At 35.5% G+C, this 27815-nt stretch overlaps 2 protein-coding genes across 2 annotated transcripts in view; one reads left to right on the plus strand and one right to left on the minus strand.

The window, feature by feature from the left end:
• LOC111507290 (glycine N-acyltransferase) overlaps window positions 1-5691 on the plus strand; it is a 51313-nt gene extending 45622 nt beyond the window's left edge. Inside the window, exon 6 of the mRNA XM_023162581.2 lies at window positions 53-5691. Within this exon, the coding sequence (XP_023018349.1) occupies window positions 53-229 (177 nt within the window). The 3' untranslated portion in view covers window positions 230-5691. The remainder of the gene's footprint in view (window positions 1-52) is intronic.
• LOC111507288 (odorant receptor 4) lies at window positions 5678-27295 on the minus strand. Its single transcript, XM_023162579.2, has 7 exons — window positions 26891-27295; window positions 22801-23026; window positions 16611-16824; window positions 11966-12065; window positions 9188-9292; window positions 8983-9138; window positions 5678-5822 (listed from the first exon to the last, which is right to left on the minus strand). Exons 1-7 carry the CDS (start codon window positions 27200-27202, stop codon window positions 5775-5777), a joined length of 1161 nt encoding a protein of 386 aa, XP_023018347.2. The 5' UTR covers window positions 27203-27295; the 3' UTR covers window positions 5678-5774.
• Window positions 27296-27815: the final 520 nt, after the last annotated feature.

Consider the following 27815-nt stretch of genomic DNA (forward strand, 5'->3'; position numbering starts at 1 on the left):
ATTTTGTTATCTCTAAAACATAATTTTATGAGCATATTTCATTATTTTTCAGGTGACAGAACGTGGTTACATTCCATTCGTCGTGATCCGTCCTGAGAATGATGCCTCTATGGGACTCTACGCGAAGTTGGGCTTCAAAAAATACTTCGAAACTGTGCGGGCCATTCTTCGGCCACATGAAATGTCAAGCGATGCCCAGGGAGGAGGGACGGAAGAGGTCGCCCAGTAAATATATATTCCGAATCATCAAATCGAAAGAGATTTAGAATGCGACGCACAGCTGAATCGGCTTCCAGCCACAATTTTACATTTTCCAGTTTGAATCTTCAAGTTCAATAGTGAATGATATTCATCTCGATTCATCGTGAAATATGATATAAAATATTCTGTAAAACATCCTTTTTTCAGCGTTAAAGTATTTTCCGTACGTTTCGTCGATTTTATTCGATCGGTGGTGGGAATTGGAAAAAATTATCAGGGCTACTATCCAAGATTATATAGAGATGTGACAAAAATCAGAATCGGAGAAAAAACTATAATACCAGAATCCTCTTTGTAGAAGATACATTTCTAGTACACAGTGGGCTAGTGCGGGAGGCGATATACATCCAAAAACATGTGCACAAATTTGAATACAACAAAAAATAAACACCGAAGCTCAACCCAATATGTGATCCAATTATCGCCAGAACAAAAATATCACCGCGTGAGAATAAATTTAATAAAAAAAAGAGTGAATATTACTGGAGTTTTTTCACAACACCAAATCGTTATTTTTAACACCTCGACACATGTTTCGATCACCAAGTGATCATCTTCAAAGAGGAAGATTAAAACTTGAAACTAATGCGGGCTAGCCCTATTTATGCTATATAGGTGTCGCATACAGGTAAACCATCCAGGCGTAACACCCATACAGGTATACCAACCTAAATTAATTTTACAATTTCGCCTTATCTATTATTTTACAATATATGTTTATATAAAACAATTTTCAGCTATATAAAAATTAATTCCATAATATTGCCTATCCAAATTTATTTTTGCAATGTGTCCTTATGTAGTAATCAGTAAACCCAACAACATTATTTTAACAAGCTATATAGTATGCTCTTTGGTATAGGTCCGTCATCGTTATTAATAATATTATTGTGTTTACTTATTTCTACACTCTCATAGGCATCTAGTCGCCTGTTGTTGTTAACTTGTTGTTTCTAGTTTTAATCTTCCTCTTTGAAGATGATCACTTGGTGATCAAGACACGTGTCGAGATGTTAAAAATAACGATTTGGTGTTGGGAAAAAAACTCCAGTATTATTCATTACTACACCAAAGATTCTAAACAGTGCATCATAAAAAAAGAGTGTGTGTTCTTATGTACGCACGCAAGAAGTTATACTTGTTAGGCGTAACAAGATACAAATCTTTCTAAAAATTTCATCCATTACTTTAATCTATGTTTGTAGAAAAAACAACTCTGATAATAAAAAAAAAGTTTTCAATAGACTGAAAGTTTCATTATAACGACTGAAAGTTTTATTATAACGCATTATCTCGTTCAATAAAGTTTATTAAAATATCATAAAAAATTATTTCTACATAGATTCTGTGTAGATGTCTTCACTTTTACTCTGTTGGTAACTTTTTTTGAAAATCTACGTGGATGTCGTGGTCGGAGTGGGGTCCAAAAGTGGGGTGTTTTTCAAAAAATGAAGTCAAGTTCGAATAAATATTGAAGTGAAAGACATTTTGAAAGGAATGGCGGATCCCTATGCCAGTAACCAGGCTGGTCGTCAGTGCGATAATAGATGTGTTATTTCTGAAAGCCATATTGAGAGGGCTGGTGCTCCCCCTACGTCAGTAACCAGGCTGAGTGTCGACGGATTTGACGAGGTCGTCAGTTCTATAATAGATGTGGTGATTATATGAAAGACATCCCAAGAAGGTGGCACCCAGTAAAGAAATGAAGTGTTTTTATGAAAGAAAAAGTGAATAAGAAAACTTTGGGCGCCAGCAAGACAGCTGCGCCTCCTGGCGAAGCTTCTGTTCACTATGGACAGGAGGAGCCAAATGCGCTCAACTGAGAAGCAACTGGCATATAAATTAAAGAAGAAGAAGAAGAAGCTTACTTCAGGGTGTCGGTTTTTCGTGACGGTGTGCGCGAGTATTGTAAAAATTTACTTCCATCGTATTTTCCTAACGTGCCAAAAGAAGTATAACTTAAAAAAAAGAAACACTGGAGCTGAACCCAATGTAGAATCCAATCATCGCCAGATCACTCAACACAATATGGAAACTAATCATCGCCCGAATGGAGATAGCAATACACTGATCCCCAGATTCCTCTACAAAGAACCTCTAAAAGGAGCTAACCATGCGTGATGGCGAAATATCGAAAAGAAATTCCACAGTACAATGACCCTCAAACCTGGGATCTGGGTTCTTCTAATTTTCTTTCCCGCTTCGGAAACGACGTTTATCATTGATATTGGTGGTGTTTTCCTGAGGGATACTGTTTTCATGCTTACTCACATGTCCTCAAGGATAGTTGGGTCCAATGATGTATTCAGGCCTTACCTCAATATCAATGATGATACCTTTTTCTGGTTTTCATTTTCAGTGCCCAGTTCCATGTTGAAGTGGCCATTTTGACAGATAACTTTTATATCATATTTACACGATTTCATGATATTATAGGTTTGCCTATGAAATCATACACCCAACGATATGTAATCAGAAAAGAACAGAGTGAATCGCTAAAAGACCAATCTAAGAAATATCATTCAACTCTCGTGACGAAAACTCAAGCATATTACGCTCTTCCTTTTGTTCTGGAAAGAATACGCTCAAAAGATTCACACTGTACTTACAATGATATTTTCATCATTTGGCATAACTCATAAAAACAATGAATGAGAAAAAATAGATGTAAATCAACCAATGCTGTGGAAACCGTTTTTTATTGTAGAAGTATTTTGAAGAAATAGAGCTTGATTCTAGAAGAGATTGATAATAGAAGTTTTCTGTGTGTGTTGACTGATATGATAACATTTCTCATTGAGAAAATTGAAGATATCGAAAAAATTTCGTTTCGAACCTCCAGTATCAAAATAGAAAATAACTAATAATTATCGAAATTACGGCTCGTACCAAATGCTCTCACAGAAAAGTTTTATTAGTTGAAGTGCTCTTAATGGATACTCTTCTGATACTCTTTCACACGTTCTATCATGATGAGGAACGCATGAAGGAAAGTCCAAAAAATTATTATAATGTTGAACTGAGCATAACTGAAACGAATTCAATACAGTACGGACGTGAATAATTCCTTCATTCCAAAGTTTTGAACAGGACAACAAGATATCAAATTGAAGAAACTTATGTAAAAAGGTATCATTCCTAGCATTTTAGCATAAAAAGACAATGGTGTTTGTATTACCCATCGCCGAGAGTGTGCTATAATGTTCCCTTTCAAAAAGAAATGAGGGTCTTGATTAATACGTATTTCAGTTATCTAATGCTTATTTTTGAGAATAAAACCAACTGTTCCTGAGTAATAAGCAGTTTAATATTCGTTTTCAAAACCTGAAAACAAAAAAAATATATTCGGAACTAATTTCAGTTCATTTCAATAGTTATTCAAAATGTTTATCATTCACTTCCTGATAATAATGAAGTCGAAATGGCTTGGGATTGCGATCGTACATTTTCGATGTCATCAACACTATTAAACCTTTCAGATCATAACATCTTGCCTCGTGCGGGACCATTTACGTCTGCACTGTATTGGATTATCTTTTGTGGATTTCTCTTCAGATTGGAATACATGTTAACGAGTTTGCTGAGTACATTGATCAAATCTGAGAAAAACGTAGATTTTCCAGTATTCGCACCCCATTCATATCTGAAATCTATAAGGAAATTATCTGCTTGAAATTGCTTGAAATGAGTTAACGTTGAATTTAATAATCATAAGAAAAGTTTTACAAAATAGACATTACCTATTAATAGAATTTTGGGAACTTTTGATATAAGGTAGATATATAGATATAGTGTTTCCCAGTAATTTTATGACTGTGATAGAATAATATGACATTGCTTCTTTGAAAGTGAGATAGTATCATTTGATGAAATTCAAGAATACGTGGTGGAGGCGAAATGTTGCCAATGATGTCTTTTTGTCGCAATGTAGCCATCATCTTGTTTTTATGAGAAATTCTTCTAATTGATTCACCTTCCTGAAGATGATCAACAAAACGATATTGATGAAAGCAAATAAACATGGTGGGGAATGGTTTATCCTTAGCTATTTGATTTTTAAGATGTCATCATACATTAATGAAACAACACAAATTCATCATAAAAAATACACACACACACACGAATGAGGAAAGATTTTTTTAACAAAAAATGAAACTTGTTGGAGAATAAATTAATAGAAATTACATATATACATTCGTTATTCAGATATTATCTGGTCAAAACAATGGGAGAATGATAAATGGAAATAACAATTATTAAGTATCAATGTTGAACGGTCAAATCTGTTTGATGAAAGGTAAGCTTGTAGAGGGGTGTTCGTATCTTTCGAAAGAGTCCAAAAGTTCCATCAATATTTGACTCGGATCAACTGTTGAGAGAGAGACGTTTTATTTGGGAGCAAAAGCAGAGTTGAACATATTCTGTGAGGTGAAGAATAGATCAAAGTTAAATTGAAGCATGAACGAACCCTTGTCATCAGATGACTGGTCCTATAACCTGTTGGATCCGAAGAAGGATCATTTGAGTATGTCCCAGTTCCTTTGATATTTAGCTGTGTAGATTGGACAAGTTAGGGACAATCTCTTCACAAATATTCACTTCAAATTATATCAATGAAAGTACTAAGTGTTGAGTTGTACAAAGATAAAATAACAAACAGGGTATTATCTCAATCAGGGTTTGAAACTGTTTTATTTGTAAATAGAGAATCTCACAGAGGAAAAGATTTTCATAAAAATATCATTTACATTCATGATCTCTAAAATATTCAGTCGAGAAAGTTATTTTAATGTGTGACGGTATCTTTTCGAATCAAACATTTTTTAGTGAGCTTATGTATACATCCGATATTGAAGATATGGATGAATAGAGAAGAATTTCTATCTGAAGACAAGCATTCAATATTTGTCAAACAAAATATATTCAGGCTTTTTTGGGGGTTTCTGATACTGACATGATTATAAGGCTGATAGTGATGATACTAGTAGTTCAGAAAATGATTAGACTAAGCGACAATGAAAAATATTCCATTCGGAATATTTGTATCTACATTGTATCAAGATTGGTTTGAAGTGTTGGACTACTGAACACGTTTGATTTGAGATGTTGATATGTGATTGTATTGAGAGCAACTCTTTCACCACACCACGTATTCCAGTATAATTTCTATTTTGTAAAATTCACGAAATTGTTGATTCTTAACTTGACTTACATTTTTGTGTTACTGTATGGTATTTGCAGGAAATCGACAGGTAATAAGGGGATGCTGATCAAGGAGAAATAACTTCAGATTTCGAAGAGGCTGATGAGGATACAGAACGTCGTAATATATGTAGAATGCATATGAGTTGTGGAAATTCATTTATATTGATTTTTCTATTACGTATTATACATTTGAGATATTTGTATTATAACATATATTTCAGAGAAGCTAGTTTTCATCAAACCTTAGTGCTTTGGTGCATGAAAATAAATGAGTAGTGCCTTCTGCAGCGGTGAAAATTCAATTATTATTATACACTCTTGAAAACTGCGAAGTAGGAAAACGAACCACGACAGATCTGAAAAGTAAAATAGTAATGAGTTGAAAATGAATTGAATATTTGAGAATAAGTATGGCATTTCTGTAGAACGTGGAGACATACAAGCTACTCTTCAATACGTTTTCTTTTTAATTGAACATAAAGGCAATTTGAGAAACGATAAAGTTTAACCAGACACAAGGCTTCTTGTTTCTTTCATTGACATCTAGAATATCGGTTCACTCCAGATACTTTTTTTTGAGAAAACACAAGCACAAGAGCGGTGCCTGTACTGAAGTAGCGATTCGCATCGGATTTGAATCGCTTGAGATGGAATCCATTTGGAAAAACGTTCTACATAAACGCAGTTCTCCAAATGAAAGAGTTCTTAAACAGTGAAGTTCAAGGTATACTGAGTTGAACCTGAAAACGATAAGCAGCCACAGTTTGTCGCGTATTTCTGATATGTACCGCTCTTGGTGGAATCAAAAGTGCCAAGTCACTTAAGCACTTTCCATGAAAGCATCTATAGAAGAAAGACAAATCCAAATCTTTCTTCGATGTTCCAGACTATCACGGTTGCAAGTGATGTTCGCGTCTCCAATCAGGCGGATTGCTCTTTTATGGATGGAATCCAACAGCTTCAGGGTATGCTTAGGGGCGGAGCTCCATACATGAGAACAATACATCAAAGAAGGTCTGATCTGAGCTTTATAATGTTGAAGTAGAGGGAATATCTCAAGTAAACTCTTGAATGAATGTATTAATTTTAAACAACTCAACTCACACTTTCATTATGTCAAAATTAATCTCTTAACTACCTATAAACATATACAATGTGGACGAAAACAAATTGACAAATTATGAAAACGGTGGTTTTTCAACATATAAAGCATCAAAAGTTGCTGAAGTGTGTACAGTTTTCTGATTAGGAATAGGATCTCAAGCTTTTGAGAAGCAGCTTTTGCAATTCCAGTGACATTATTGTGCCAAGACATATTGGTGTCCATTTTAACCCCCAACAAACTCATCGAAACAAGAAGCGGAATTGCCTGTCCTGACATTATTATATCCGGTTCGGAGACATTTATCTTTTTGGAGTAAACCGATGCCTGGCATTGAATTGAACCTAGTTACTTTCACCCTAATTCGAAATCACTTCTAGATCCTTAATAAAATTTGCAACCTCCTGCTGCAGGTAAAGATGTGCATCCGCAACCGATATCCTGGAATCTAAATGGAATGACGATACAAGTGTGCTGCTGTCAGCAAAACAATATATTGGATTCTTCGTTGTTTCCGATAAATTGTTGATATCCAATCAAAAAAGCAACAATATGGAGACAATATGGATTCCTTGGAAATACCAGAGTTGATGGTGAAATTATTCGGGGGATATCTATCGACGGCCACTTGCAGGGAACGTTTTTTCAGGAAGCTGAAGAGCCGTACTGAAAACAGGAGCGACCAAACCAATGTGTATGGAATATGAATGTGAGTGAAGATGGATTTCTCTCTGCGATGGGATGGATATTCTCATTGTTGATCGTGGAAAAATAGTCATGGAGTCGAATTTCCGTAGATTGTTGAGGGTTTCTGATATGTCAAGACAAAATCGAAGTCTAAATTTCTGATATTCAACTATCTATAATGTTAATTTCATATTCAAATTCCATTGAGTCACTGTCCAATGTTAAAAAAAAACAGATTATCAGATCTTATTTTGAAATATGGAGTCGGTTTGAAATATAAATATGTGGATACAAAAAATTCACATCAAAAGGAGGAAGCGAAGTCAATACAATGTAAGTTATCACAAAAACCATAAAAAAACTAAGGAAATCCGCACAGAAACGTCGAGGATTCCAACGCGCCCCAAACCGCCCAAGGCCAACACAACACAATAAAAAACTCAATACTGATGACAACATGTTGCCCACTGACAAAGGAAATGCCAGAAAATTGTTGCCCTACTCCATTCAGGGACATATAAAAGACTCAGTCGGGATCAGCCCTCCGGGACTTGGAGGAAAACGAATCTTTTTATCCGTTCATTAAGTCTTTGTGAGAACACGACGAAGGTCCTACTAAAATTCGAAACCTTGCCGCCTCGTTTATATGGCTAATCCAAAATCCATGAATAGAATGATGTGCCCCTCAGACCTGTCGTGAATGCGATAGGTTGACCAATTCATGAGCTGACTAAATACTTGACAACCCTACCGCAGCCGCTCATAGAAAAAACAGAGTCATTCATTGAAGACTCGGGAAACTTTATAGAGATATACAGTTAGATCCAGAAGACATACTAGTGAGTTTTGACGTGGTCTCCTTGTACAAGATGGTTCTAATCGAGGACACGATACGGCTAATTAGTGAAGTATTCCCAGCAGATATAACCGCCCTCTTTGCTAATTGTTTATCATCAACTTATTTTCAGTGGAATGGTGTTTTATATGAACAAATGGATGGTGCAGCAATGTGCAGTCTATCAAGTCCGGCGGTGGTGAACTTTTTCATGAAAAAATTCGAACAACGGGCCTCAGAAAAAGTGGTCGTAAATATTCAGGCCAATATTCAGGCCAACAAAAACTAACAGAAAAAGCTTAACTTCAGCTAAGGACCCCATGGAGCATGAACACTCGGGGTATACTGGATTCCTTATAGCTCCGGGTCGATCTACATTGGAATCACGAAAAAAGTATACGTACCCGTCTCTCTGAACTCAGATAAATCGACCAACAAACTGTAATAACCAAACATGATCTCAAAGAAGGCACTCATATCATTACTCAAAAATACAGTAATATTCGATAAAACTCAAAATTACTATTCAAGAATATATGGAGGCAATAGAAATTCAGAAACACTGGGATACTTCCAATCAAATGGAAGAGGCAATGAACATCGATAGAATCTGGCTACCTGTTCTCAATTGCGAACAATTGAAGTTAGGTAATTCAATTAGGAGTAACGAAGCCACGCCCACCTATGATAATATCAAACCGGAGAAAAATTCCGGAATTGTTGTTTTTGCGTTGAGAACAACTTGAGCACTTCGACCGTTACCTCATCGCCTTTGATAATGTGTACCGCAATAGTGAACGAAACGTTTGGCATAAAAACCTATAGACCTCGACCGAAAAACTCGTAACATATCATTGACACAAAAAATATAGTACTCTAGGTAAGAACTTACTGCGACCAGTGTAGCCAATGTTAGTGGACTAAATTTCCCAATAGATAAGTAAACAGGGCGTTGCATGCGTATAAAAGTTAGTATCATAGCTTGCTTGAAACGGGGACTGCAGCTGAACCAATCACTTTCGAACAAGGAAGTTCGTATCATTTCACTCTGAAAAATAAAATTAATTCAAGTCGTACTGAATTAGATCTATACTCACAGCCCTTGTTATTTCATTTCCAAACCAGCACACCAAAGATAGTTGTATGATAATGCATAAGGAAAATTCCATCAGTGCAATCATTTCAGGAGATCCAAATGGGACCTGAAATTAGAGTCTATATTGTTTAGGTTGTAGAATTGAGAAAATTGAATGATTACTTATATTCCTCAAGTTAAATTGGTTAAGATATCGAGATCATGACATTAGGAACTCTCCTCAGTAAACAACTCAAAACGTGGTGATTTACTCTCAAGTTTCAAAATAATCGAGTGAATTACTACAACATATTATTATTTAATTAAGTCCCTTGATACCAGTTAGAGAGTTGTGATTTGAGGATGAGAAAGAAAAATGTGTGTTGATGAAATGCCCAATTTATATATTTCATCTACAGTATCTTGTTTCATTTATTTTTTTTATTTATTGATCACAAGTACACCATGGTGTCTGGACAAGTCACATAAAATACACATATATGACATATATAAATTGTAAATTATAAATTATTTACAACGTAAAATTACAACATAATTAATAAAACATGACATATGAAACAAAATTTAAAAGTAGAACATAAACATATTAAGGTCCATATAGGTTATTAACGAATCTGTAAGTCATATTTGAAAATAAGAGTTAGGAGTACTATATAATAATTAAAAACAAATTTAACCAAAAGAATGAAAAAATAACAGGAATTGTAATTCAAATTAACTTAGGACAATTCGAAATCATTTACTTCGTAGTAGGCCTTCCTCAACAGAATACCCTTTAGTTTCTTTTTGAATATTTCCAGGTGTGTATCTTTCAATTCAATAGTTAATTTATTAAACAGTCTCATTCCTAGATAATTGCGACTAGTACTTGCTCATTCATGTTGTGGAATCAGCAGGTTGTCTCTATTTCTTGTATTATAATTATGATTATCACTAAGTTTCTGATAGTTGCTGATATTTTCTTTTATGAATACCAAGTTAGTATATATGACTGATGGAAGTAACGTCAAAATACCTAGCTGTACAAACCACGGCTTACAACTTTCCAATCTGTTTAAACCTACAATTGCTCTAATTGATCTTTTTTGGAGTGAAAAAATAGGCTGTAAGTAGATAGAGTGTCCCCAATGTAATAATCCATGTGTCATAACATTATGAAATAGTGAATGGTATGTCATGATAGCCGCTTCCCTACCTAAATTAATTTTAACTTGTCTAATAGCATAAATGGCCTTAGATAACCTACTCGAAAGATTGTGTGAGTTTTCCACGACAAGTTGCTGTTCAAGTGATTTCCTTGGTATAAGAATATCATAGAAGCTGTTTTCGCTTTATTGATTTGTGATTTATTTGCGTTGAACCAATCATTAGCTGACTCAGTTATGTTCTGGATAACGGTGGCTTCTTCTCTTTGTCTTACCCTAGTATAAAATGTTGTGTCGTCGGCATATAAGATAGTCTTCATATTTATTGAAGAGGACAAATCGTTTATATATATATATATATATATATATATATATATATATATATATATATATATATATATATATATATATATATATAATATATATCAAATCAAGAGATATACCTCTGAGACCATATTATTCCAGCTTTTCGAGTAAAATATTTTGAGACACAATCGAAAGCTTTACTCAGATCAACAAATACTGCCAAGGTTGACACTTTGTCTTCAAATACCCCTCCTATGAAATTGGCTAGCTCAAAAACTGCCCCGGCAGTAATTTTTCGCTTTCTAAATCCAACTGCGAACTCGTGAATAAGTTATTTTGTTCTAAAAATGAGGCCATTCGTATTGCAATTATTTTTTCAGCAATTTTACCCAAAATGGGGACCAATGCAATTGGTCTGTAGTTTGATATCGATGTTCTATCCCCTGATTTGAATGATGGTATCACTTTTGCGATTTTTAGTTTATCCGGAAATATTCCAGTTGTTAATATATTATTTATTATCTGAGTTATTGGTTTCAGTAATGCATCTAGGTTTTCTTTATACATACACACTGAGTGGTTGTAGATGTCAGTTGAATTGGAATTCTTGAATGATTTTATTATATCAGTTATTTCTTCTTCTGTTGGAGGATAGATGAAAATAGAATTTCCATTTACGGTAGTAGGGGATTTACTCAGATGTGTCGGGAAATGAGCTGTCGAAGGTGGAATTTCATTGATTATTTCATTTACAATATTCACAAAGTAATTGTTAAATTCTTCGACAGATATCGTCGTAGTTGTCTTTTTGGTTTCCTTCCTGTATTGGTGTTGATGTGCTCCCAGATAGCTTTTGGTCTATTAGACGACTCGCGAATATTATTCAGCGCCACTTGCTTTTTCCTATTAATAAGTAGTTGTTCATACTCGTATTTCTTTAATTTGAATTGTTCTTTCCAATTTGGTACCATTATTTGGTAATTTCAACTCTATTAAATGGTTTAAGTTGTTAATTTCTGTCTTGGCTTTTATAATGCTAACATCGACTATAGCTTCTTTATTTCTCCGGTAATTATCACCCTTCACCTTGATTAACGGAAAGCTCATTTCGTGTTAATATTGAAAAATATTCAGAAATGTTTCAGTGCACTCATTGGAATCTGTTATTTCATCTAAAGCAACCCAATTTGCTGCAGAAAGGAAATTTTTAAATAATTGCTTATTTTCATTGTTTTTGTTGAAAACTAATTTACTAGTGATACTCGCCCTTTCCAAAATATTTGTGAATTTGAATTTGTTTATTGTTAGCTTGAGTACCTAATACTCACAATATATCCGACGTACAAGCAGGATGATATGATGAATAAGGAAGCGATTGCTTGAATTAATATAACATATGTGAACATGTATTCCAAGTCTTCTCTAATCCTGAAAAATATAAAAGTAGTTCATATTGAATATTTTCAAAAGTATATGTATTCATGAATTGTACTGTGAAAGTTTCGAACAAGTTAATCATTCATTTCAAATAACAATGTCTCATATAACCTTGTTTGGAACATTTTCCATTTAGGTATTATTACGAGTACACCAATACTATATCCAGAGCTAGATACAAGAGAATAAAAAATTGCATTTTCAGTTCCTTGATCTATAAACTTCAAGAAAACAAAGTAGTAGCATACCTTTTTTCTCAATATTATTGGCTGCTCATTGAAACGTAACTTGACCTGATAATTTCAATATAGTTAGGGTTATACAGTGTGTAAAAGCCAAATGAAATAGATCCACTATTTTGGTTATGGTACATATTTTAACAAAATCCCGAGACACGTCAAATTTGAATTATAATTTGACATACTTCAACGGAAAAATGCTACCCCTACCTTCAACCCCCGTCGAATGACAACAACCTCCAATTTTTTATAAGGGAAATATAGGCTTGTGATATATCGTTTGAAAGGTCTATTCATTCTCTATTCAAAATTGTTATCGCTTTCAAGTTCATTGCAATAATTAAGATAAAATAAATTAAAATCGTGTGGTTACCGAAATTCGATGAAATACACTCAAAACCTATTGCAATATACTGAAAACTTATTTCATGTTGAGTAAGAAAGTAAACAAAAACCATAGCAATGTTCTTCTTAGATGGAATCCTTTAAAAAACTGTAAATAGTTTCCGTGGCAACGTTAGTTTAAAACGCCTTGTCAATTTGTATTCTATGTTACAACAATAGTTGTCAGTATTTTAATTCAAGTTTAAAGTTCGTTAACTTCAAGTCTGACAAATGGTTAGATTAACGGAAATGCATAAAATAACAGTTTTACAAATGATTGGTTACGGAGATAAAACTCGAACACGACAGGAAATAGCTCGCCTGTTTCATGGGAAATTTCCCAATTTACCACCCATATCTCAAGGAACAATAAGCAAAATAGACAAGCAGTTACGCGAGCTTGGTCATGTGGGGCAGATAAAAGAAGCAGCTGCCAATGCAATGAGTAATGAACTCAAATTACATGTGATGCTTGAGTTTGAGGAAAACCCACATACATCGAGTAGGCAGGCATCCACTATATTCAATGTTAGCCATACATCGATAGTTAACATATTAAAAGAAAATAGAAAGCATCCCTATAAAATGATACCTACTCAGGAGCTCATGGAAGACGATTTCGATAGAAGAACTTATTTTTGTGAGCATATGATGGACTTGTTCGATAACAATATCATCCAATTAGAAGACGTTATGTTTTCTGATAAGTGTACTTTGTCTCTTAACGGTCTTGCTAATCGGCAACATTGCCGTTACTGATCAACGGAAAATCCTCACTGGATGAGAGAAGAACACACGCAATACCTTCAAAAGGTTAAGTTTGGGCAGCGTCCCTTTTTCATTGAGGGCAACTGGAATGGCGATAATTATTTGGCAATATTTCAAAATAATGTCATTCCAAGTTTAGCAAATTCATATCCTGATCCAAGAAACCCTCAAGTTCCAGTGAATACGATATGGTTTCAGCAGGATGGAGCACCACCACATTACCAAGTTAATGTCCGGCAATACCTCGATGCAACATTTCCCAATCGGTGGCTAGGGAGGCGAGGATCGATTGAATGGCCAGCGCGATCACCTGATCTTTAATTATTAGATTCTTTTTATGTGGATATGTAAAGAGCAATGTGTACAAAACTTAAACTTGAGAGTTGAATGACTTAAAGGAACGAAAAACGCTTTCGATTAGGTCGGTTACGCTTGTTATGCTAAATAATGTTAGAAGACAGTTTTACTTGAGATAAGGATGTTGCCAAGACGTTCGCAGTGAACATTTTGAACATCTACTTCAATAAAATCCATAGTTTTTTTTCGTATCCTACATTTTATTACGTTTTGCATTACATTTTAGTTTTGGAGTGTATTTTATCGAATTTCGGTAACCAGATGATTTTAATTTATTTTATCTTAATTGTTGCAATACACTTGAAAGCGATAACATTTTTGAATAGAGAATGAAGATACCTTTCAAACGATATATCACAAACCTATACTTCCCATTTTAAAAATTGGTGGTTGTACCTGTCATTCTAAGGGGGTTAAAGGTAGGGGTAGCATTTTTACGATATAGAATGTCAAATTATGATTGACAATTGACGTGTTTCGGATTTTTTTTTTAAATATGCTCATTAACCGAAATAATGAATTTATTCTATTTGGCTTTTACACACTGTATAAGCGCAATGTTGTGTTATGACGTTTTTGAAAATTGGTATCTTTCAAACCCCGATTAGCATTGAGTTTCAGTGGTTCATATTTGCCTTGTGTCCTTATTGACTATCTGAAAATTCTAGATTCTCTCTCCCAGCTTGCCTCAGTGAAACTGTTCGCGATACAATATTCAAGAAGAGCAAGTTGAATCACCTTTATTTTTTGAATTCTTGCTTGTACAGAACCATGATTTTGAAAGGTCTGAACGATTTTTCTGACTGGTTCGGCGATGATTTTTGTTTGTGTTGATATTGGGCGGCACATACATCATGTGTTGTGAAAACGTCCCATTCTCCATAAATAATGAAATATCTTCCTGCATGAAATTTAACCGTGCAGGCATTGTGACAGTGAATGGTAGGTACCTGGTACAATTGAACTTCACAAAACTCAACACGAATAAAATATAATAGAAATGAGATATACACTCTCGAACAAAAATATTGCAATTTTATTTCAAGATTTTTTCATGTTAATTTCTTTTCCCTCAACACTTTATTTATTTTTATTGATATTTATTCAAAGGCCAAAGTATTTTACGTAAATTTCCATTCATTATAGATAAAAGAATGCTTGGACATGTCGCTATGGCTAAATAAGTGAAATAACGGTACAAATTACAAACTTTGAATAGTGTGCTTTTGCCAGTTTTAATGTCTATTGTTTTGTTTATTGTTGTCAGAATGAAATTTAGAGTTATGTCTTGATTCTGTAGTTTTATCAGTGAGATGACGCATATGAGCGAATTTGTTGGTGTCAAAATTGTTATTTTAGGCAATGAAGGATGCAGACAAGAAGATATTGGGCGAAGATTGCATATCCATCAATTGACTGTTTCTCGCATTGTGAAACGATACAATGAGACTGGAAAGTATAAAAGGCGGCCTGGCCAAGGACGCAAGAGATGTATCTACAACGCCAAGAGATGACCAATATTTGAAAATTCAATCTTTGCGAAATCGCACGCATACAGCTCCGCATCTCAGAAATGATTTACTGAGCAAAAGATAAGTTAACATTAGTGTCAAAATAGTAATAAGAAGACTCAAAGAAGTTAGTTTGAATCCACAACGCCCTGCCAGAGTTCGTAGGCTTCTCCCACGTCACAAATCTAGACGGTTACAATTTGCCATAGCTCATGTCAACTGGAATGAACATCAGTGGGAAAAAATTCTTTTCACAGATGAAACAAAAATACAGTTATGGAAACCAGATGGACGTGGTCTAGTTTACAGAAGATCTGGAAAACGTTTCGCAGAATGTACTCTTGTACATAACGTTAGGTTTGGTGGTGGTTCCATTATGTTGTGGGGTATCATTAGTTGGGACAGTCGCACCGAGCGTATAGAGGTGAATTTAAGAATGAATGCTGACTGGTACATACGAAAAATCCCTGAAGAGCATGTTTTTTTTAACGGTGGCTTCATTGGTTACGACAGTTTTGTGCTAATGCATGATAATGCTCGTGCATATACTGCAAGAAAAGTCACGCAGTATCTTGAAGTTGTTGGACTTGAGGCAGTGGAGTGGCCACCAAACAGTCCCGACGCAAATCCCATGGAACATATTTGAGACATCCTAAAAAGACATAGAAGAGTACGAAATCCAGCTCCTAACTTAATAGCAGATTTAAGAATTGCTGCACAGGAAGAACGGAATCGAATTCCACAAGAAACCATCAATCTCTTTTACGGAGTATGCCCAGGAAGACGCAGGCTATCGTTAGAGCTAGAAGAGGAAACACTGAGTACTCAACTGTTATTATGTTGTCTCAAAGAACTTTCATTTTGTTGTCACTGTTGCTGGTTCTGATTAAATATTATTACCAAAACTAGTTCATTCCATTAGTGCTTCTACAAGTGTGTTATAAAGTTTTAATATCTGGATTATTTGGCAATCAATATACGTTAAATACTTCAGCGTATACCATGTAGTAATGAAAACTGCATAAAAATTCAGAGAAATAGAAATAAACATGAAATCAAGGCCTAAAATGAAATATGCAATATTTTTGCCTGTGACTGTATATTCGAGCGAATACTTCTGTGTAATTATTCTTGATATGAGATTTCATATCAAGAATCATATCATCATTTCTCTGGGATTTTCACACAGTAAATATTTGTATCATTGGAGAAGTAGAAACTCTAATTGTTCTCTCTTGAAAAAATTTTCTTTTCTAAATATATTTCAACATATTTACCTCAATAAAATTTTCAGGTGTTCTGTGGCATGCGTCAGCAATCTGTATAATTCTCTTTCTAATACAGGATTATCCGTATCATGCATAATGATGTAGTCCTTCGGAAGGCCGATGTTTTTCAAACACCGCACACGAAGAGTCTTGAAAACTTCACAAACTATGAGTAACTGCGTTTTCAAATAATTCAGCAGACCTGAGAATAGTGTGTCGTGAACTGAAAGATCAAAAAAATAACAGAATGGAGGATACGAGTATATGGTTTTGCTTCTGTATGTTAGTAATACATAGTATTGACTTATTTTTATTCGTCTTTTTAGGCAAGAAAGTTACTTATATCCTAATCAACCGTAACATGTGTTTCGAATAAAATTACTGAACAATGTCTGTTGATTTGCCAGAAAGAAGAAATACATGATTTCCTGATCGACTCGGCCGTTACTTGATGAAGATCTATATTAATTCCACAAATTACACCGAAAACGATTTGATCTTTGATCTGACTTCATTCCCAAATATATCACGACATGTTTCGCTATCACAGTGGCTCTTTCGTAGTGAATAACATACTCTTAAGATCAGATAGTTGTTGGTTCACAGATGGATCAAAAACACCTTCCGGTTCTGGTGCAGGTGTTTTCAGTGGCAGACACAGGAAAGAGATATCAACCTGCATAGGAACCTATGCGACTGTATTTCATGCGGAAATTTATGCTATTGAATTGTATGCGGAGAGATTGGAAGAATCCAACCTCATACACAAGTCAATAAAAATATTCTCAAGCGGCGTTGGAAGCTCTTGGCTCCTACCGAGCAACGTCTAAATTGGTAGCAAATTGCCAAAAACGACTCTCCTTGATAGGAAGACTCAACATATTGTCTCTGATCTGGATTCCTGGCCATATTGGCCTGGAAGGCAATGAGGCTGCTGTCTCCCTTGCAAAGGAGGGTTCTGCAAGCAGCTTTATTAAACCAGAACCTGTCATTGGCATCGCTTTAGGCTTTATTGTTGTTGTTGTATTCATTCATATTTCAGATCATTATGATATTACACATGTCAATAATAAAAATGACAATAAATAACTATATACATATAAATAAATGAATATACACCTATCAAATAAAACAGGCACTACAAGCCACACACTGATGCAAATTTCAAACTCATAGACAAATTATTATTAAACAACTTGATATAATTATATACAATTGAAATGTTTGACATAAAAATAGGAAGGAAAAGCAGTGAGAACAAGTTATATCAAGACATCCCTTTGCATCCAAGCTATAATATCCCCCGTTCCTCTATAATTCTTTGATATAGTTTTTGTAACTTATTAAGTGTAGGTCCTTGACATCCTGTGGCATTGAATTTAAAAGTATGATGCCGTTATACCTAAGAGATTCTTTGAATGTTGAAGTTTTGTGTTTTGGGATGGTCAAACCTAAGTGAATTATTTTATTCGCATTCAGTTTCAGTTGGTTTCTGTCACACCAAGAAACCATAACGTCCATGACTGAGTTTATATTGAATTCAAACTCATCTATCTATTGTGTTACCAGACACTGATATGGTAGTGTCATCTGCGAACATTACGGTGTAACCATGTTTGATATATTTCGGGAGATCATTTATACAGATTGAACACAGCAGCGGTCCTAATATTGAACCTTGTGGTACGCCAAGCATAATATCTTGAATATGTGATGCAGTGTTATTCAGAGTCACAACCATTTTTATGTCAGATAAAAATGACCTAATCCATTCAAGTACGAATCCTCTGATACCAATGTTGTACAATTTACTGATCATTTCTTACTAAATCAAAGGCTTTCGCTAGATCTAATAAGATTGAAACTACATACCTACCCTTATCAATGTTATTGTAACTGAACTCAAATTTACTAGCAATAACTGTTTCAACCGATCTAGCTTTTCTAAAGCCATGTTGCTGATCAGATAAGATTTTGTATTTTTCAAGAAATAAAACAATTCTATTTGCAACTAGTAGTTTTGATGGCACACTTAATAATTAAATTTGGCGATAGTTGTCAATATCTACTTGCGAACCTTTTTTATGTATTGGTATAACCGTTGCAGTTTTCCAGACTTCAGAAAAAGCTCTCTCAAATATTGATTCATTTATGAGCTTCACTAGAATGCCCGATACTGTTGGGATGACATATTTCAGACCTTTCACTGTTATGTCATCAAATCCACTCGATGATTTATTTTTAAATTATTCATCGTCGTTAGTATCTCAGGTTCCAACACTTCCTTGAAGAAAATAGAGTTTTCATTGAAATCAGCGACGGTATGTGGTAGTGACATATTCTGACCTATGTAGCTTGACCGATTTTCAGAGGCTACCTTCGCAAAGTTGGTTGCAAACTCATTTACAACTTGCGAATCATCGGTTAACAAGACACCATTTATTTCAAGGAGGATATCTTTCTTTTTTATGTTTTTAGTTCTCCCTATATAATCATTTATTATGTTCCACGTGGCTCATTGTCGGTTTTGCCAAACAAACATTGAACACCTGGATGGCAAGAAGATTTATGGACTTCTGGCACAATCTTTCAGGACTGGCTCACTCCAAGGCGTTTATTCACCCTTCGGAGCTTGATACCAAACAGTTGTTGGACTACAGTAGGGATGAACTAAGATGTCTAACAGGCCTCCTTACACTGTCACTCCTTACACTTACACTGTCATTTGAATCATCATATGCAGACTCTCGGACTGTCGGAAGATAGTGTGTGTCACATCTGTTTGGAAAATGATAAACAGCAGAGCACATACTTTGTGTCTGCCCCGCTGGGGACCGAATCAGGTTTTTAGAGTTCGGCAGAGCCATACTCTCACCATCTGACCTGAAAGATCACTAGTCATACAAACTAATCGGCTTCGTTAGGAAGCTGGGTTTATTTGGTCGAGTGTGAATAAGTGTGAGCCACAATAAACCCTTGCGGGTTGCGGTGGAGAGTCGAATAGACTCACTCACTTAACATGTTACTGTGATAGCAACTGTGATATTTTTGGAAATAGAATTTGTGAAGGTCAAATCGTTTCCGGTGTAGTTTGTGGAAATACATGATTTTGACAAACAAGAAAATGTGAAATTTCATTTCACTTCCACAAAGTTATCTCTCTTTTACCAGAGATCGCTCCTTAGAGACATTATATTTCAATTTGAAAAATTTGATTAAATGTGTAAATGTTATAAAGTTTATTAACAGGCGTTCAATCTTCAATTTTTTCATTCTCATCGATGATTCATTATATTTCATTTTATTGTAACCTGCTACATGAAACTGTGACGAATATTGTTTATTTACTTTTACCATCCTGTGAAGTTTTTTGAATATTTTATTGATTGTTTTGAGGTGGTTGACAACTTGTCAACGTGAAAGTGAATTTCATTAGTTCCATTGTCTAATATGATATAAAATGATTTGAAATCCCTGAAATAATTAATAAAATTGAAATGAATAGCTGAAAATAACAATTATATTGAGCAATGAAATTAAAATAAAATACAAGTAACAATTGAAAACTGAACAATTAGAAAGGAAATGAAAATTAAAAGATTTCAAGTCAAGATACTTCACGACGTTTCGATTGTTAATATCCACAATCCTCCTCGAGTGATAACTGGACTTATTCCTCTGAGAGATGACTATTTATAGGTCATTCGATCTCAATGGAGAGGAAAGTCCACAACGAATTGTCATTCTTAAACGTATTGGTGGAGAGGACCGACACTGGTCGGTCGGTAGCCAGGCGGTTCGACGTGGGTGCTTTGTTCACTCAGTCAATCGGCCTGTGTGTGAGTCGATGGTTCAAGCCCCAAGCTAAACGCTCGATTTATTTTCACTTGCTATCGTCCAATCCGTGTAAGGAATCACACTTCGTTAGTCTTTAGGTCTCACAAGTTTCGACTTCTGAGGGTTGTCGTTCGTAGGGGTGCGATAGCTTGTTAGTGAAAAAAACATATTTCAAACAGCATAATATATTTAAACTAAGTGGGAAACATCTGTATACTATAAACCCACTCACACCGGACAGTATCTGAACCACGAGTCCAACCATCATCAATCGACTAAAAGAGGAATCATCAGGACTCTAGTAGACCGTGCTTTCGAGCTGTAATACGAAGGAATGTCTCAAAAAGGAACTAAGCATCATCAAAAATGATCTCCAACGGAATGGTTACTCCAAAGTGATTGTGGAACAGACTTTGGCTAGAAGACAGCAAGAGTCTCGGAAGGAAGAGAAGTCGTCACAACCAGTACTTACACTTCCCCACATCAGAGAATTGTCGGAAAGGATAAAAAGAATTGGGTCCACGTACAACATCAGAACCTGCTTCGGATCCGGAAACACTATCCGTAGCAGCCTCATGAAAACCAGACCACCAAACGCGGACAGCGATTCCAATAATTGTATCTACCAGGTACCCTACGAGTGCGGCAAATCCTATATTGGTGAAACTAAGAGGCCATTAAAAGTCCGCATTGCCTAGCACAAAAAAACACACACAACGAGGAGATACCATCAAATCGGAAATAACAGAGCATTTTGACTCATCGACATAACATCAACTGGTTTAGGAGAAAATTCAAAGAAGCCGCATATATGTTGTCCAACAATGCATGTAGCCAAGCTGGCGTAGAGATACGCAACATATGGAAATTCATAATCATGCGGAAAAACGGACAACTCCCGCCAGATGGCGAGCTCCCGCTAAACCGGTGAAGCGGAGAGAGGGAACATGGGATAGGTGGAAGCTCTCGAATGACCAATAAATAGTCATCTTTCGAAGGAATGGATCCAGTCATCACTTGAAGACAGTTGTGGATACTAACAATCGAAACGTAGTGAAGTAACTTGGCTTGAAATCTATTAATTTTCATTTCCTTTCTAATTGTTCAGTTTTCAATTGTTGCTTGTATTTTATGTTATTGTAATATCTTTTCAGGGTTTTTTTGCCGAATATAATTGTCATTTTCAGCTATCAATTTTAATTTTATGGATTCTTTTAGGGATTTCAAAACATTTTATGCCATATTGGACAATGGAAGTCTGAGCTGATGAAATTCATTTCGTTGATTGTTAGTGAATCAACATTACTATTATTTTGATTGTCAAGTTGATGGGAATTCGGTCAGAATGTTGAAGAAAACCAATTTATAATTGTCGACGTTTCGAAACTTTATTGTTCCATCTTCAGGACTATTTAGGCGGCTTTCCGAGTTGAAGGGTGAAGTGAATAATTTCGACATAAAATATAAATACGTGCACAGGTTTCTGAAAGACGTTGACACATACACGAAGGGATTATCAATCTACAGATTGATAATCCCTTCCGCCCTAAATAGTCCTGAAGATGAAACAATGAAGTTTCTAAACGTCGACAATTTAGAAATTGGTTTTCTTCAACATTTTGACCGAATTCCCACCAACTTGACAATCAAAATCATATTCAACGGTCGCCATCCTATTCAAATATGACTATTATTATCAATCATTATTATTTTTTCCTTAAGGTCGCGCTGGTCGGGCCCGATCTCTCGAAGCCTCGATACATTTGAGAATTCGCAACCAATGCCCACTCTCCTCTTCGTGGGGTAAGTGATCATTGGGTCCGAGAATCATGTGCCCTAGACAAACGCAGTGAGCCAAGAATGACATCCTTCTGCATTTGTTCGGCTAAGATTTCTGCCTCAGTGGGGCAAGCTGGCATGATCTTGAGATTCGAGAGTAGAGAGGGCATCATTCCACCATGGACTTCAATAGTTAAAACAAACATCTTGACAGAGTGGCCTGGATAGAGTCTGTGGAGTATGAGCATTCATGAGTGTTAGGTATCACACGTTAAAAGGTAAGACCTCGTTAGTCCTTAGCTCACACAAGTTTCGCAACTTCTGAGAGTTGTCGTTCCAATGAGAGCGACAGCTGATTAACGGAAGAACAGATTTTTAACAGACAGATAGATAAGTATAACTCCAAAAGATAGTTTATACCAGGCATGTTTCTCAAAAGTAAACTCATACTCCCATGTCAAGATAGTACCCTGGATCTGATTATAGCAGATACTTATTGAAGATATTGTTTGTTTTATTCAGTGAGGAATGTTTTTCTCACAATTGTCATAACTATTCTGAATATAATTTTTTCCGTACTCACCTGCAATTACAGAAGCATGCATAGCAAATCCAATATCCATGAAAGTGAGAGCCAGTTCACACTGCCATTTCAGTTGATGAGGTAAAGGTATGTAAAACATATAGGGCAAAAAATCATAGCAAGTTTTATTCGTTCCTTCGAAGGTGTCTCCCTGAATTTCTAGATTCAGATTAATAAGGGAAGATATGTGTCCAGAGATGCCAACAAAACCATACAGAACGAAGACCTTGAAAAGGATAAAGTCATTCGATGACATTCTATTAATAAATATGAATATGCTTGAAGTGTAGTTTGAATAACAATAATTTCAACGTCGTCAACACAGAAGTAAGTATATGTTTTTAAAATTTCAATAACAAAATTCGAATACTTGAAAATGATGAAGAATAAAAACAATATATTTGCCAAACAGGTTTTCATTGATAGAATAACTCAAAACTCAATATATCACATGGGTTGAGAAGTATTTTTTGAGGTCTGCGAACAGCAGTAGTCGCTGGGAGCCAAATCTGGCTAATACGGTGGGTGTGGGAGCAATTCGAAGTTCAATTCATGTAGTTTTGTCATTGTTTTGATTGACTTATGACACGGTGCGTAGTCTTGATGGAACGATATTTTTTCTTTGCCATATGCGGTCGTTCCTTCTCAATTTTGGCCTTCAAACGCTCCAATAACGCTATATAATATTAACTGTTGTTGGTATTTCCCTTCTCAAGATAGTCGATGAATATTGCACAACGCACTTCTCAAAATACCGAGGCCATAACTTTTCCAGCCGATTGTTGTGATTTCGGGCGCTTTGGACGAGGTTCACTAATTGCTCTCCACTCAGATGACGATCGTTTTGATTCCGGAGTGATGGATTCATGTTTCATCTATTGTCACATATCGACGCGAAAATTTCGGTTTATTATGTTTGAACATGGCCAAATACTGCTCAGAATCATCGAAATGTTCTTGTTTTTGGTCAACAGTGAGCTTGTGCGGCACCCACAGAGCTTTCTCATAGTCAATTGCTCATGCAATATAAAGCCAACACTTTCTTTTGATATCTTCACAATGTCAGCTAACTCACGCAACTTCACTTTTCAATCATTCAAAAAGATTTTGTAGATTTTTTATGTTTTCTGGGGTTACTGCCTCATTTGGACGTCCACTGCGTTCTGCATCATCAGTGTCTCTACGACCACGTTTGAAGTCAGCAAACCAACGTTCTGATGGAGCGTAGTCCTCATAATAATTTTCAAGCCATTGCTTTGCTTACACGGTATTTTTTCCCATCAAAAAGCCGTGTAAAATGAGAACTCGAAATCGTTTTTGATCCATTGTTTTCAAAATAACAAAAGTAGTGCCACTCTTAGCACAATAACTCACACTAAAATACAAATAGCTTTCTTTCAATGGTTAGTAATAACTGAAAAAGCGGTGACAGCAATAAGATTAGCGCCATCTATGTGTTTGGCCCGAGACTTTTCAGCCCATGTAGTAAAATTCAAAATAGTATTAGGACCTCTGTCATGGAATGAATCAGTCGAAATACTTTTTCCATGCCAGAACAAAAATATTGTATATCGACACTAGACTGTTGAGCGACAATAGACTCCTTCGATCCATAAAACCGAATATGTGAAATATATTTCTTGTAACTGGTTATTATAGTCTGCTCATTTGACTAAAATACTTTTCGTTACAATTTTATCATCTCTTGTGTCAAGACAGTGTACGTAAACTAATTTGAGAGCATCAGGCGATGTTAAAAAATTAAAATAGCAAAGTTTCAGTGAGTAAAGTGTAAGATAGAAATGAGACTGGACAGCTGATACTTTTTCATGTTCAACTATGATTTTTCAAATAGCGACCATCTCTGACAAGCATTTTCGGAAAAAAAGATTTTTGCGAATCTAACGATACTAAAATATTTACGATTGGATTGACAAATTGAACAGAATTTAATAATTCAACAAAACTAACAAAATCAACTTGTCAGCGATGCACTTCAATTATTTGGAAGTACAATATCCGAATTTATTGAAAAAATCACTGTAGTACATATTCAAAGTGGATTCCTTGTTGTTCGATCGTCTCTTTCAACACGTTTCAGGAAATATGAGGTGTGTTATACTTCAAAAATCATATTTATCTTGAACCTGAACTAATCAATACGCTGGACATCGTAGTAGGACAGTCGCCTGAAATTTTGATTTTCAAGACAGGATTGAAAATTGCTATTGCACCATCGAAAAATATTTGCAACTCAATAATTTACCTCTCTAATGTCTGTTATTTATTTTTTTCGTATATGAGGTTGGATTCTTCTAATCTCTCCGCACACAATTCAATTGCGTCAACTTTCGCTTGAAATAAAGTTGCATAGGTTCCTAGGCAGGTTGATATCTGCACCGGAACCGGAAGGTGTTTTTGATCCATATGTGAACCTTCTCCCGGAGGATTTAGTCCTTTCTACTCGGGAACATTACTTTAAAAGGCAGTTCATAGTTAACAGTTGGAGGCATAAAGTCAGAGGTCATTTTCAGAATGCTGTGACTTCCAGTGTCAACCAACAGTCTGTTGCACTCTGCATTAAATTGATTTGTGTAATTGGCAATGTGCACAAGTCTATATGCATTCCATCTAACTTTTCTCTTCAGAAAAATGAGGAGAGGAGGTAGATCTAGAAGGATTTCCATGGCCGCTGGCGGTGTAGTGTGGCCAGACAAGCCTCTCTCTGTAAGTCAGAGAGCTTCTCCTGGACCGTTTTCTGTAAAGCCTTCACCATAAGTGATCATTGGTCTGATAATAATCACATGAATCTAATGGATTTGTTTGGGAACTAAACTCCAAGTTTTACCACAAATTCTTCGACATGTCCATAGGAACAGTCTGGCTTTGTGTTAGCATTCCAGGTGAGTTTTTTTATCAAGGACAATGCCAAGCTATTTCACCTCCGTTCCAAATGGAATGACCTCACCATTGAGGGAAAGTGTCGTTAGATCCTCCAATTTTCTCCTCCTGGTGAAGGGGATTATCACAGTTTTGCTGGGGTTGACAGACATCTGCTTCCTCAGGCATCAACTGCGAACAACGTCCATCGTGCTTTGGAGGATATTACAAGCTACCCTTCCCGACGTGGACCTTGCCAAGACGACAAGGGCATCTGCATAAGCTTGCAGATCTAATTTTCTTCTGTCGAGGGCATCAAGCAGACTATCCATCAGGAGCGACCACAGAAGAGGAGATAGTACCCCATCTTAAGGGTAGCCTTTGGTGACCCTGAACTCAATGACCTCGTCTTGGAGAGTCGTAGTTACAGTTCTGTTCACCAGCATGGCATAGATCCAGCCAGTTATGGCCAGTTATGGTCGAAAGGTAAAGACCTTTCCTAGCCAGAGATGGTCCTATAGATTTGGGTCACCTAAGTGAGTGTTTTACTTGATAAAAGTAAATGAAGTAATATACAGAATTTTTTTGGTAACTCCATTGGAATTAACGAAAAATGCTAATAAAAAAATAGATCGCTATTTAAAAAACAATAGACACGAAAATGGAATTTTATTCACTTGTCTTATCATAATCTATCTATCATAATTGCCACTTAATTTTTGCGATTGTATTTCTCAAACATAACATGAGGTACTTGAATTACTTTTCGTCCAATCACGGGCAACCAGATGCGATATTAAGAGTGCTTTAAAAAATGTAGCAGGCTTGAAAACTCGGTGAAACTAAAAGGAACTATACAGGAACTTATGATTTACTGACACCCGTTATATCAGTTCTGATAAAACTACCTATTACTGAGTAATTTCTACAGGAATTGACATTTGAATTGGTAACATAAAGTATCGATATGAACATTAAAACTTCATCTACAGAAATAAGTGAAAGAAAGTGGTGAAAAATTTTGAATCTTAGACATGGACGAAGCGAAATAGATGTAAAACAAATTCCAAAGGAAAATAAATCTCTTCTGCAAACATTTTTAAAGGTATCAAGGTAATAATTGAAATATTTCCCTGTGATCAAGAAAACAGGAAGTCATTGTTATAACTCAAGATTAATTTACAGCTACAAAACATGAATTAATACATACCGAATAAGTGGTTATATTGTAAATTTTCATTCCTTCCTGGAGCATAACACCTGGTTTGGATTCACCCAAAGATTCGTATTGATATTTCTTATCCTCCAAAACTTGAATTAATCTCAATAATTTTCCGTGCCCGAAAGTCAACAGGCAAAGTTTCACGATCCCTGCAAAATGGGTGAGAATCATGCCGATTTGGCTGGCGAAAGTGCTGATCTTTTTTATTGACTCTTTGAATATCATACATTCACAAATGGCGATTACAAATCCGCAACTAAATAAAATCGCGACGTACAAAAAGTAAAACAATCTGATCATTATGTGAGTTTCACTTCCTGGAAACCATAGCCCAGAAAGTCTCCTGACAATTTCATTGGCTCGGAAAAAGTTTTGCGGGTAGTTCAAACTGCTTTGAACGAGATTCATTTTGTGAAGATATTCGATATCGTAAGCCATACAAGCATTTGTATTATTTATTATCCGGAAGTCATTAGAAGTTTTGAATATAGAGTTCTGCTTCATCCTATATTCATAGAAATTACTTCAATACTGAAAACAAACAATTGAAAAATGTATCAGCGGCGTCTAAGCAAGTTGAAAAAGATGGCCTCGATCACATATTACTAATTATCGTGATGTTTTTCAATCTGTTTTTTTGTTGGTATCAGATCGATAGATAGGAAGTCTTTTAGCACCCGTATCAAGAGGAGAAAGTTGAAACCAATGAACTTAATTGGTTTTTTTATTACTAATCGTGAAAGTATTGTTTGAATTGATGGTGAATTTGCAAATCGCTAAGTGATAGATCTTGACACTTCACAAGAAAGTATCCTTGGTCCATTACCTTTCTTTTGTATATAAATCATTCATCAAAGTTCATTATTGAAGGCAAATCAGTCATATATATGCGGATGACACATCAATAATTATC

The sequence above is a fragment of the Leptinotarsa decemlineata genome, unplaced genomic scaffold (genome assembly GCF_025532065.1).
Source record: "Leptinotarsa decemlineata unplaced genomic scaffold, Ldec_3_MD MMD2_tig00002974_RagTag_RagTag, whole genome shotgun sequence".
In the NCBI taxonomy this organism is placed as follows: Eukaryota; Metazoa; Arthropoda; class Insecta; order Coleoptera; family Chrysomelidae; genus Leptinotarsa; species Leptinotarsa decemlineata.

What these genes read in the sequence shown, in the direction of transcription:
- LOC111507288 (XM_023162579.2), bottom strand. Translation starts at nt 27,202, where the DNA reads ATGATCAGATTGTTTTACTTTTTGTACGTCGCGATTTTATTTAGTTGC. An exon ending in ACAATATAACCACTTATTCG is followed by an intron (nt 23,027 to 26,890) that starts GTATGTATTAAT and finishes ATCCTTTTCAAG; the next exon opens with GTCTTCGTTCTGTATGGTTT. An exon ending in CACCTGAAAATTTTATTGAG is followed by an intron (nt 12,066 to 16,610) that starts GTAAATATGTTG and finishes TATATTTTTCAG; the next exon opens with GATTAGAGAAGACTTGGAAT.